General features: G+C 46.9%; 1 protein-coding gene across 1 annotated transcript in view; it reads left to right on the plus strand.

The window, feature by feature from the left end:
* Nucleotides 1–12,500, plus strand: part of rims2a (regulating synaptic membrane exocytosis 2a) — a gene marked incomplete at both ends in the record, with an annotated part of 194,304 nt that overhangs the window by 105,233 nt on the left and 76,571 nt on the right. The window contains 6 exon segments of the mRNA XM_080858121.1: nucleotides 2,580–2,776; nucleotides 6,513–6,632; nucleotides 8,572–8,671; nucleotides 9,142–9,265; nucleotides 10,337–10,383; nucleotides 11,863–11,975. Of these exon segments, the coding sequence (XP_080714247.1) occupies nucleotides 2,580–2,776; nucleotides 6,513–6,632; nucleotides 8,572–8,671; nucleotides 9,142–9,265; nucleotides 10,337–10,383; nucleotides 11,863–11,975 (701 nt within the window).

A 12,500-nucleotide genomic window follows, 5' to 3' on the forward strand; every position in this document is an offset into this window, starting at 1 on the left:
TAACTAGGGCCTGTGTTATGGGCTGCCTGTGTCTGTGGTCCTAACTAGTGCCTGTGTTATGGGCTGCGTGTCTCTGTGGTCCTAACTAGGGCCTGTGTTATGGGCTGCGTGTCTCTGTGGTCCTAACCAGGGCCTGTGTTATGGGCTGCGTGTCTCTGTGGTCCTAACTAGGGCCTGTGTTATGGGCTGCCTGTGTCTGTGGTCCTAACTAGGGCCTGTGTTATGGGCTGCGTGTCTCTGTGGTCCTAACCAGGGCCTGTGTTATGGGCTGCGTGTCTCTGTGGTCCTAACTAGGGCCTGTGTTATGGGCTGCGTTAACGTGGGGACAAAATCAGAGGCCTCTGTCAGCCATGATTATGACCTTGATCGTGAAAGCAGGAGAAACTGGGTGAAGTTGGCGCAAGGGATGCCATCTCACCCATGTTTTGGACCTGAGCGTTCCATGTGTCCCCTCTCAGCTCCCGTACCGCAGCGGTACTGGGCTCCTCCTTGCCGTGCACACATGGCCTAACACCACAGCTGCCCTCCAATGAATGTGACACTTGGCATCTGGGGGATGCGAATCGGCAATCAGAGCATGAAATAAACTGTTGGGAGTCTGCACAGCATTGAGGAGTGGAGGAGAGAGAGGAGAGAGAGAGAGAGAGAGAGAGAGGGAGGGAGGGAGAGAGAGAGAGAGAAAGAGAGAGAGAAATAGAGAGAGAGAGAGAAAACAGCATCTGCCATATCTGCTGGCCACAGACGGATGAGACGAACGACAGATAGAGGCGATCGGCTGCCTGACGCGGAATTGATTCTCCCGAGCGAGTGAGGAGTCAAGAGGGACAGTTTGTTAGCCAAACACAGATACCATCAAGCTTGACTCCTTCGAAAATAGCCAGCCAAAACGCCCTCCCCCCTCCACACACACACACACACACACACACACAAACACTCACACACACACACACACACATCCCACGCAACTTGTCTCAACTTGTCCCACCTCCTCACTTTCTCGTTTGAATCTCGGATCCCACCTGTGCACGTGTGCTAATACCTGGCTAACCACACGTGGTAATACCTAGTGAGCTAACCACACATGCTAATACCTGGTGAGCTAACCACACATGCTAATACCTGGTGAGCTAACCACACGTGGTAATACCTAGTGAGCTAACCACACATGCTAATACCTGGTGAGCTAACCACACATGCTAATACCTGGTGAGCTAATGTGCTAATACCTGGTGAGCTAACCACACATTCTAATACCTGGTGAGCTAGCCACACGTGCTAATACCTGGTGAGCTAACGTGCTAATACCTGGTGAGCTAACCACACATTCTAATACCTGGTGAGCTAACCACACGTGCTAATACCTGGTGGTGAGCTAACGTGCTAGTACCTGGTGAGCTAACCACACGTGCTAATACCTGGTGAGCTAACCACATTAGGTCCATTTGGGCTCTGTCCCGTCTCACCTTCCTCAGGGCCTTGGGTGTCTCGTGGGACCCTGGATCAGGGCATGGGGACCCATTCGACCCCTCCGCCACCCCTCAGGTGGAGCCCAGTTGATGTACCCCCATATTCCAGGCAGTCACTTTGTCCCGGCGCATCCGTATGTGATGATCACTTTGTCCCAGCGCATCAGTATTTTATGGTCACTTTGTCCCAGCGCATTAGAATGTGATGGTCACTCATGATGTGATGTGAGATGATGTGATAGTATTGGAGTACTCCTTTGTACTCTTTCCAAGTGCACATACTTTTCATACTGTTCAAACTTGTAATTGTTAAGCGTTAGTCTATGTTTCCAATAGCTACTTGTCCTTGCGCTTTGATCAGGGTTAGGTCTAATGTTGGGGCTAGCAGCGTGAACTAATTTGTACTTTAATGATAATTTATTTATTCTATGTGTAAGTACAATGTATAAAGGACAACCGATACAATGTCAGACCTTTAGATTTCTCAAGACTTAGTGAACTCCACTGTAGTCGTTGGGCAGTTTTAGGTACGATAAACAAGTGTTCTCTTCCTTCGCTAGAATTGGTGGATTTTTGGAATAAAGATGGTCATGCATTTTACTTTACAGAGGGAACCAGCTCTGCCTGAAGTGTGTGTGTGTATATGTGTGCGGAAGGGTGTGTGTATGTTGGATGTTGGTGCTAATTTTTAATGTACTGTATATGCTGTTTGCAGGTGAGGATGTGACTGTGTGCAGATGTGTGTTTAAGCGCTACTTTCCATGCGTGTGTGTGTGTGTCCATGTGAGTGTATCCATATGTACAACTGTGTGTGTGTGTGACCTTCACAGGAGACTTGGATGGCCACTGGTGGGACCATGCGACGTGGCATAGCAACGAGGCCTCCTCAATGTCTTTGGTGAGACATGCGGAGCCAAGCAACCCTCCCTTCTCCACCCCCCCCCCACCCCCCCCCTGCTCTCTCGCTCCCTCTCTCTCTCTCTCTCTCTCTCTCCCTCTCTCTCAGAGCCCTTTGTCATTTCATGGTTCCTTTGGTTAATTTACACCTCTGCATGTCTTTCTTTCTTTCTTCCTTTCTTTCTTTTCTCCTGTTTTTTTATTCCACAACTGTAGGGAACAGTCAAAGGGGAAAAAGAAAAACTTTTGAGCAGTCTCCCTCCTTATCTGAGGGACAAAAGAAAATGGTGCGCTTTGGGGGCCACTCGTTCGAGGAGGACGATGTCGAGTGGTGCGAGCCCCTCATTAAAGACTCGGGCGTTGATACGTGCAGTAGTACCACACTAAACGAAGAGCATAGCCATAGTGAGAAGGTACTGGGACCCTGTCTGGCTTGCTTTTTGTTTTTTATTTTATTTTTTTTTTATTTGTTTTTGTTTGTAAATTGTGCTCTTGTTTGGTTTCTTGATTTCGTTATTTTGGTGTTTTCTTCTTGCCGTGTTGCCTGTCAATAAGTGAGCTGTTGATTTGGTTTGGTAGATTCATTTAGTCTTGGTGCTCTCTATTTTGTTGTTCTTTTCACGCTCGGAATATCAAGACTTTTGTTTTTAGTTTTTCTTTCATTTCTAGTTCATGGTGTTTTTTTTGTTCGTTTTTTTGTCGGTCTATGTTTATTTTTGTCAGCCAGTGCCCGTGCTCTTGGCTGGGTGTGGTTGAAAGAGGAGGTGGAGCGATCTTTCTGGCTTGCACTGTGGTTTGCTTCCTGGCAACTGTTGCTTTGATACTTTTTTCTTGAGATTCCCCTCCCCACCATCACTCCCTCAAATCAAAGGGCATCCGTACACAACTCGACTGTCTGTTTGCACCCTAGGAATGATGGCCCCTGAATGCATGTGGCGACTCTCTCTCTCTCACACACACTCACTCACTCACTCTCTCTCTCACTCCTTCTCTCTCTCTTTGACTCTCTCTCTCACTCACTATCCTTCGCTCTCTCTTTCACTCTCTCTCACTCACTCACTCTCTCGCTCTCTCACTCACTGTCTCTCTCTCTCAATCCTTCTCCTTCTCTCTCTCACTGGTTCTACTTCTCTCCCTTTCTCTCTCTCTCTCTCTCTCTCTCTCTCTCTCAGGGGCAGATGTACAATCACGTTAGCGACCCTTTTAGGCATAATTTCATCACAATACCCGCCTAAAGACATGACATGGTATGTGAGAACAGACCGCACAAGGCTAAAACCTACAGGAGCACAGAATGGCAAGACTCTTCTTCTCTTCTGACTTAAATGCATTTGTGGGAGGCTCATGGGAAAAGTGGGCGTTATGGCCATACGATGGGCGAAGAAACTAAAGGAGTGACTTATGACGTGTTCCATCGCCTGCATGAAAACTGCGGGGGACAGCCACATCTGTTCAGCAGTGAAATATTTCTGCCGTATGAAAGCAGGTGTAGGCGTGTGGATAGGAGAAACTTCCAGAAACAATGGAATCAGTATTCTGAGCACCTGTGTACCACGTTAAAAGCAGACTTTACTTTTATTTGCCTTTTCTTGTCTTGCCATCAGCTTTTCACTTCATCCACTAGTGAATAAATAAATTGTGTTTTTGCTAAACAAATAGTATTTTTCGAGTGGTGTAGAATTACCGCCCTGTACTATCTCCCTGTTAGATGACATCTTATTGGCATGTACGTCTATTTCCTTATCGCGAAACATTTGACACTTTTTAACATTCGTTGGCGGTTCCATGATTCCATTAAACTGCGCCCAGGATTAAATAATACAGTTCAGTTGCAGGCGTCAAAAATGAGTCTGTGAGATTGAGTTCTCTAATTAGTTCTAATTAATTAGAAGTCCATGGCATGTGTTGATTTTACTATCAGCCGCAGGTTTAGTGCATTCTCATCGGATGATGACGCTCAGCATGCGCTTCATGTGGAGTGGCCGAGTCGCTGCTTCTGCTGCGCTCTCTAACGTACGTACATCTGCCCCTCAGTTCATGTTTGTCTGCCATGTTCGATCGCCACGCTAATACGCTAATAGCACAGGGATGCCCCCCCCTCCCCCCACCACTGACCTCCACCTGCTCTGCACTGCACCTCTGCACTGCACTTCTCAACGCCATTATGACCCCCCCAGCTCCTTAAGAAAGTTCTGGAAACAACACAGAGAACACTCGCACTCGCACTTTTTCCAGAGAGGGTTGGATTGGTTTGTTTTTGAAGTTTGAAATGAACTTCATTCGATTTTTTTTCCCCCCCATTTAACTTAATTTTAGTTTTTTTTGGCACAGACAAAGTTACGTTTCTCTTTTTTCCCTTCCACTGTCACATAGCTGTGGTATTTGTTTTCTTTTCTGTATCTTTTCTTCAATACCTTGTCATGCTGTCCATCACTTTTTTGCATGCATACAGTATGTGTGTGTCAGTGTTTGTTTTTCATTGCGTTCTCCATCACTCCTTGGCTGTAGGTAGCCTCATTGGCTTTCTGCCCCCCCCCCCCCCCCTCCCCCCCTCCCCTCCTCCCCTCCTCCTCCATTCCATGTGCTTTCTATTGTGCCACCTGAAGGCGTGTCCTACCTGAAGGCGTGTCCTACCTGAAGGCGTGTGCCACCTGAAGGCGTGTCCTACCTGAAGGCGTGTCCCACCTGAAGGCGTGTGCCACCTGAAGGCGTGTGCCACCTGAGGGCGTGTCATACCTGAGGGTGGCAGGCAGGGCGGTGGAGAGGGCTGGAGGCTGGAGTCTGGGGAAAGGGTTGGACGTAGAGGCAGAGATGGAGGTGGAGATATGTCTGGGGGGGGGGGGGGTGGGTGGGGTTCAGTGGGGTGCATTGTGAGTGGGAAATGAGACTAAGGTCCTCTGTATACCACCCACAACCCCCTTATGCACTCTTCCTCCTCCTCTCTACTCCGTCCCCTCCACCTCCGCTCCAGCTCCCTCCATCAGGCTCTGACGGGGGGTGGGGATGGGGGCTTTGCTGAAGGGGGGGGGGGGCTTTGCTGAAGGAGTGTGGGGGGTGGGTGGGGTTCGGGGTGCATGTCCATCTCTTGCACCATCACACAAGCTCTGCTTCCTAAACAGCCGGCTGCTGCTGGGTCCACTCAAACCAGAGGATCATTGAAACTTGACCAATCAAATCAGAGGATCATTGAAACTTGACCAATCAAACCAGAGGATCATTGACACTTGACCAATCAAACCAGAGGATCATTGAAACTTGACCAATCAAACCAGAGGATCATTGAAACTTGGCCAATCGATTGGCCTGTTTTGCCTGTCATGCTCTGAGGAGATGAGATGAGGTATTTAATGTCTTATAAGAAAATGTTCAGGTATTGTGCTGTTAATTTAGCCATCACCTGTCAGTTTATTACATCATCTCTGTTTGTTTAATTTCATTTGATATGATATTCATTTATCCATATTATGTGCCTGCCAGATTGCCCTAACCATTGTTCAGTCAGTCCGGCTGTTTTACTGCACTCTCCTGAGGTGGCAGTCACAGTATGTGACATCCCCCCAAAAACACCTAGACCCATTTGACTCCTTTTTCATCAGGATCGCTTTCTTTGTCTTGAATATGGATGAAAGGTATTTGCTAAAATAAGCCGGTTGGCAAGACTACAAAAATTAATACCAGGCTTAGAGCCGTCCTGTCTGAAATCATCTAATTTGGCGGTGGGCTAATCCCTGGAGATTATAATGTTGCGTAACCAGAGGAAGAGGGAAGTTAGGTGGCAATGATAATCCAGAATGTCACGGAAGCGAAAAAGCGGAGCTTGTGTGATTGCTCTTTATTTGGGGGGGGGGGGGGGGGGGGGGATCAGTCCTAAGGGAGCTCCCCCACCCCTTCACTGTCACTGCCATGGCTGGTGTGTTTTTGTTGGCTGGGCTAAACTGAAAGCGTATGTGTGTATGAATGTGCCCGTGTATGATTGTGTGTGTATGTGTGTGTGTGTGAGAGAGAGAGAGCGAGTGTGAGAGAGAGAGAGAGAGAGAAAGAGAGTGTGAGAGAGAGAGAGAGAGAGCGAGTGTGTGAGAGAGAGAGAGAGAGAGAGAGAGAGTGCGGGTTGTAAAACACACGGCTTGTTGTTGCTTTGACCCCTTGTAGCACCCGGTGACCTGGCAGCCGTCTAAAGACGGGGAGCGTCTGATCGGGAGGATCCTGCTGAACAAGCGGCTAAAGGACGGGAGCGTGCCCCGAGACTCCGGAGCGCTGCTGGGTCTAAAGGTGAGATGCCCCGCTCCAACTCCGCCGACCCCTACACCACCCCACCCCCCCTCTCCCCCCCGCTAGACCCCACAGCTAGAGCCCTCACTGCCCAGCCCCTCTGTATAAGGTGAGATGCCCCACTCCAACTCCGCCGACCCCTACACCCCCCCACCCCCGACCCCTACATCACCCCCCCCCCCCCCCCCCCCCGACCCAGACCGAAAACTACCCCATGTCATCTTACCCTGGGCTGGAGCTCTTGAAGTTTATTCATGCATTCAGTTTCCCCAAAATTTTTTCCTCACAAGCACCTCTAGCTGTCAGTCATTTCCACTATGGTTCCAAAATGAGTAGTGACTTACCATGAATATACAACATATAATGACCAATACACTCATGTGCAACACTTTCCCATTGTCATTAACGTTAAGTAATATCTTCGATAGTGCGACACCAAAAGTGAAATATCTTTTTTGATTGGGGTACCTTATGAGCTATGAGAGGTCAGAGCCCAGTTCTGCTTCTTTTCCTTGTGCCTCGGCTACAGTTCAAGAACCGGTCAGAATCAACCCAGTTAGTTAATCAGACCCAGTCCGTTTCAATGTCAGCAGTCTTTTTAACTGGCTTCTTATCACAGCAGTCATGAGCTGATTTTCCCTTTGTAAATTCCACTAGTTGTATCGAGATGTAATGTCGCTAATCATTACGCGTCCAATAATGTTAGCATCTAAAAGAAGTATTTTCCTTTTCAAAGCTATGGAGTTTGTAATGTATACGAGCCCTTTCAAACTGTACTACTGCTCGTTACATTGAGTGTAGAAGTACTACATAAGGGAAACCCCCCCTGAGTCTGCCTCCCCATGATAGAGTGATGCTGGCCACGAGAGAGGAGTGATGGGATGACACCACTACTGATCCAGAGATATAACTGAATAGCTGTGATTTTGTGTATGTGACTCTTCATGGTTTACTACAGTGCTATCACACAAACACACATAGACACACATACACATACAAACATACACACACACACACACACACACACACACACACACACACACACACACACACACACACACACACACACACACACACACACACACACTCACATACACACATACACTCACATACACACACACACACACACACACACACACACACATACTCACACGCACTCGCACACACACACCCCTACACACACCCCTACGGCTCTGCTGCGCTTCTAGTTATGTAAAGCCATTTCATTTAGACCCCCCCTCTCTCTTTCCCTCCGTAATCTCCTTTTGTGTGTTAGAAAAGGGACTCCATTAACAGGGATTTTATTTGTACGATGTTCAAAAGAGGGGGATAGGTTCATGAGCTTGTGAGACGCCAGCCTCTCCCCCTCCAGGCCTTTTGAGCATTTCAGCACCAGGGACAGCGGCATGGGAACCCTTTTTGTCTCAGGAACTACACAGAACTGAAGCAGACCTTACACGTGTGCAATATGGCATGAGGAACTAAACAGAACTAGAAATTCAGAACCGTTTTTTTTTTCTGACTTATTTTTACATGACTATAAATTGATCAAATAGATTTTCCCAGACAAGGAATTTGTCAGGGTGATGTTGTGCAAAGATAAACTAGTGAAGACTGTGTAATACATTTGAACTGAACACATTTAACCACACTATAAGAGGTGTGTGCATGAACAAGAAGGTGTTAGTTCTTTGTGTGTGTGTGTGTGTGTGTGTGTGTGTGTGTGTGTGTGTGTGTGTGTGTGTGTGTGTGTGTGTGTGTGTGTGTGTGTGTGTTGTGATTTGTGATTTGTATGAGGCTGTGTGATGTCTCTCATCTGTGGGTCTGTTCTCTTGTTCTGTGTGTGTGTGTGTGTGTGTGTGTGTGTGTGTGTGTTGTGATTTGTTTGAGGCTATGTGATGTCTCTCATCTGTTGGTCTGTTCTCTGTGTGATCTACAGGTGGTTGGTGGAAAGATGACGGGATCAGGTAGACTATGCGCTTTCATCACCAAAGTGAGGAAAGGAAGCTTAGCAGACACCGTTGGTCACCTTAGACCAGGTACACACACACACACACACACACACACACACACACACACACACACACATACAAACACACACACACACATGTTCACTTTAAACAGTATGTCTTAATGCACAGATAATAATCTTTTATCATTTGATGAGCCATAGTCACCTCCTCTGTTTCACATATCAATAACTTTAAAACTATACCATTCTATATATGGTACATCTAAATATACACATTGCAAATCTCCCTCTAAAATGTTCCGCAAACTTTTCATGTGTCACCTGGGAGTTTTACCCACAGGAAGTGCTGCTGCTGTACTCCGAGACATATTCTTTTCCTTGTTCAACCTTTGCCCAGCACCTATGCATGTACGCTGGTGACCTGTGTGGCGTGGGTGTGTGTGTGTGTGTGTGTGTGTGTGTGTGTCTGTGTGTGTGTGTGTGTGTGTGTGTGTGTGGGAGTCGGTTCTTACATAACTGCTCCTTTTGTGTTCCCAGGTGACCAGGTTCTGGAGTGGAACAGCAGGATATTACAAGGAGCCACTTTTAAAGAAGTTTACAATATCATTCTAGATTCAAAGCCCGAGCCTCAGGTGGAACTAGTGGTCTCGCGACCCATTGGGTGAGTTCTCGCGGTCAACAGCTCTGAGATGATGTATATCTTTAGGCCGTAAACAGTACAGAATACAAGGCAGTAGTTAATATAACTATATATAGTTGTACTGTATATATCTTTATTGATTTATTTTAACAATCATTCAGTCACTCCAATAAAGGAAATGTCACGTCTCACATCTCTAATTAAAGCATTAATGATAAGTGATACTTTAGAACTCATTAATGATACGCATTAATAAGTGAATAGTTGTGTATTTCATATACTATGAAGTGTGCACGTGGGAAATACACTGTGCAGTACACATGCGCACACTGGAACATAGTGAGAGCCTGTAGTAAGCTAGTAGTTGATAAACTGAGTGTTGGATAAAAACAGCTCGTAGTTGATAAACTGAGTGTCGGATAAAGACAGACTAAGATGCTTCACTCGAGGGTTTTCAACACGACACATTTCCCAGCATTCCTAATCTAGCTGCGGTCGCACAGCCGCCCTCGCCCTGTGCCATGCGTGTGGTTAGTGTGTGTGTGTGTGTGTGTGTGTGTGTGTGTGTGTGTGTGTGCGTGCGTGTGCGTGTGGTTCGCCCCAAACAGTCTCTGTTTCTGCAGCGTCCTCCTCACGTCGCTCCTGGGCTGTGGTCCATTCCCATATCTGATGTGTGTTGTAATGCAGAGTGAACTGCCAGGAGAATGAAGACTAATGCGGTGCTTAGGGTCATTTAAACCCCATGCTCCCTGCATTAACTCTAATTGATCCCACTCGCCTCCCTCTCTCTCTTTCTCTCTCTCTGTCTCTTTCCATTCCTCTTTCTCTCTCTCTCTCTCTCTCTCTCTCTCTTTCTCTCTCCCTCCCTCCTTCTGTCTGTCTCTCTCGCTCCATCTCTTTCCATTCCCCTCTCTCTCTCTCTCTCGCTCCATCTCTTTCCATTTCCCTCTATCTATCTTTCTCTCCATCTCTTTCCAATTCTCTCTATCCCTCCATCTCTCTGTCTATCTCTCCCTCCCTATCTCTCTCTCTCTCTCTCTCTCTCTCTCTCTGTCTCTCTTTATCTCTCTCCCTCTCTCTCTCTCACTGCAGAGATATTCCAAGGATACCAGACAGCACACACGCACAACTGGAATCAAGTGAGTAGAGCAGAGTCCATGCTGCATCAGCTGTTCCTGTGTAAAGTAGAATAGAGTCCATGCTGCATCAGCTGTTCCTGTGTAAAGTAGAGTAGAGTAGAGTCCATGCTGCATCAGCTGTTCCTGTGTAGAGTAGAGTAGAGTAGAGTCCATGCTGCATCAGCTGTTCCTGTGTAGAGTAGAGTAGAGTAGAGTCCATGCTGCATCAGCTGTTCCTGTGTAAAGTAGAGTAGAGTAGAGTCCATGCTGCATCAGCTGTTCCTGTGTAGAGTAGAGTAGAGTAGAGTCCATGCTGCATCAGCTGTTCCTGTGTAGAGTAGAGTAGAGTAGAGTCCATGCTGCATCAGCTGTTCCTGTGTAAAGTAGAGTAGAGTCCATGCTGCATCAGCTGTTCCTGTGTAAAGTAGAGTAGAGTAGAGTCCATGCTGCATCAGCTGTTCCTGTGTAAAGTACAGTAGAGTAGAGTCCATGCTGCATCAGCTGTTCCTGTGTAAAGTACAGTAGAGTAGAGTCCATGCTGCATCAGCTGTTCCTGTGTAAAGTAGAGTAGAGTCCATGCTGCATCAGCTGTTCCTGTGTAAAGTAGAGTAGAGTAGAGTCCATGCTGCATCAGCTGTTCCTGTGTAAAGTAGAGTAGAGTAGAGTAGAGTCCATGCTGCATCAGCTGTTCCTGTGTAAAGAAGAGTAGAGTAGAGTCCATGCTGCATCAGCTGTTCCTGTGTAAAGAAGAGTAGAGTAGAGTCCATGCTGCATCAGCTGTTCCTGTGTAAAGAAGAGTAGAGTAGAGTCCATGCTGCATCAGCTGTTCCTGTGTAAAGTAGAGTAGAGTAGAGTAAAGTCCATGCTGCATCAGCTGTTTCTGTGTAAAGAAGAGTAGAGTAGAGTCCATGCTGCATCAGCTGTTCCTGTGTAAAGTAGAGTAGAGTAGAGTCCATGCTGCATCAGCTGTTCCTGTGTAAAGTAGAGTAGAGTAGAGTCCATGCTGCATCAGCTGTTCCTGTGTAAAGTAGAGTAGAGTCCATGCTGCATCAGCTGTTCCTGTGTAAAGTAAAGTAGAGTCCAGGCTACATCAGCTGTTCATGTGTAAAGTAGAGTAGAGTAGAGTCCATGTTGCATCAGCTGTTCATGTGTAAAGTAGAGTAGAGTAGAGTCCATGCTGCATCAGCTGTTCCTGTGTAAAGAAGCACGCTCTCTGAGAAGCAGATTTGGTCATTCCCTGGGATCTTTGGTCATGTAACCTTCTTATCTCCGTGTCACTCAGCATTTACCAGTTTTTAAGTCCCTGTTTTATGTGTTTCATGCTGTGCTGTTCTTAATCTTTGAGTTCCTATCACAGTGAGTGAAGAGAGTTATTGATACGCCCTCCATAGTTGTGATCAAGTGAATAAAATAGAACGTTCACAGGATCGGGTTTTTCCTAGCACACAAAATTTCTCTCGTCCTCTCTTCTCCCCCGTGTCGGTCTCTGTTGCTCCGCAGGTTCGAGCTCGTTCGAGTCGCAGAAGATGGACCGGCCCTCCATCTCCGTCACGTCTCCCATGAGCTCCGGGATGCTGCGAGACGCCCCTCAGTACTTGTCTGGACAGCTCTCAGTGAGTACCCACAATGCACCATTGCTGTTGTGTGTGGACACGGAGAGAAAAAAGGTCCCCTTGATTAATGGCCGTAGCGTGCTCTTTAATAATGCTGCATCCCAAGTATAAACAACGTTATCAAGTAAAGTAAAGTCTTCCCAGCTCACCAAAATACCCTGTTACTTTGTTGTGAGTTACCTATACTGTGTAGAACAGTAGAATTACTGAATTACGTATATAGAATCTGTATTCATAGATTGCCTTGTTATTGACTTGTTAGTTGTTGTGTCGTTACTGTGTATTGGCCCCTTTGCCCTGCTTAAATCCACATAGTAATGTGTGAGACTGAGATCAGATCAGCACAGTGGTGCAGCATCCCCAGCATCTCTGGTAGTAATGTGTGAGATCAGATCAGATCAGATCAGTGGTGCAGCTCAGCCAGCCTCTCTGATAGTAGTAAGACACTGAACCCCTAATTGCTCCTGATGTGCAGTGTGCCATCAGTGTAAATGTAAATGTGTATACATTCTTGTAAGCCGCTTT

The sequence above is a fragment of the Sprattus sprattus genome (assembly GCF_963457725.1).
Source record: "Sprattus sprattus genome assembly, chromosome: 19".
In the NCBI taxonomy this organism is placed as follows: Eukaryota; Metazoa; Chordata; class Actinopteri; order Clupeiformes; family Clupeidae; genus Sprattus; species Sprattus sprattus.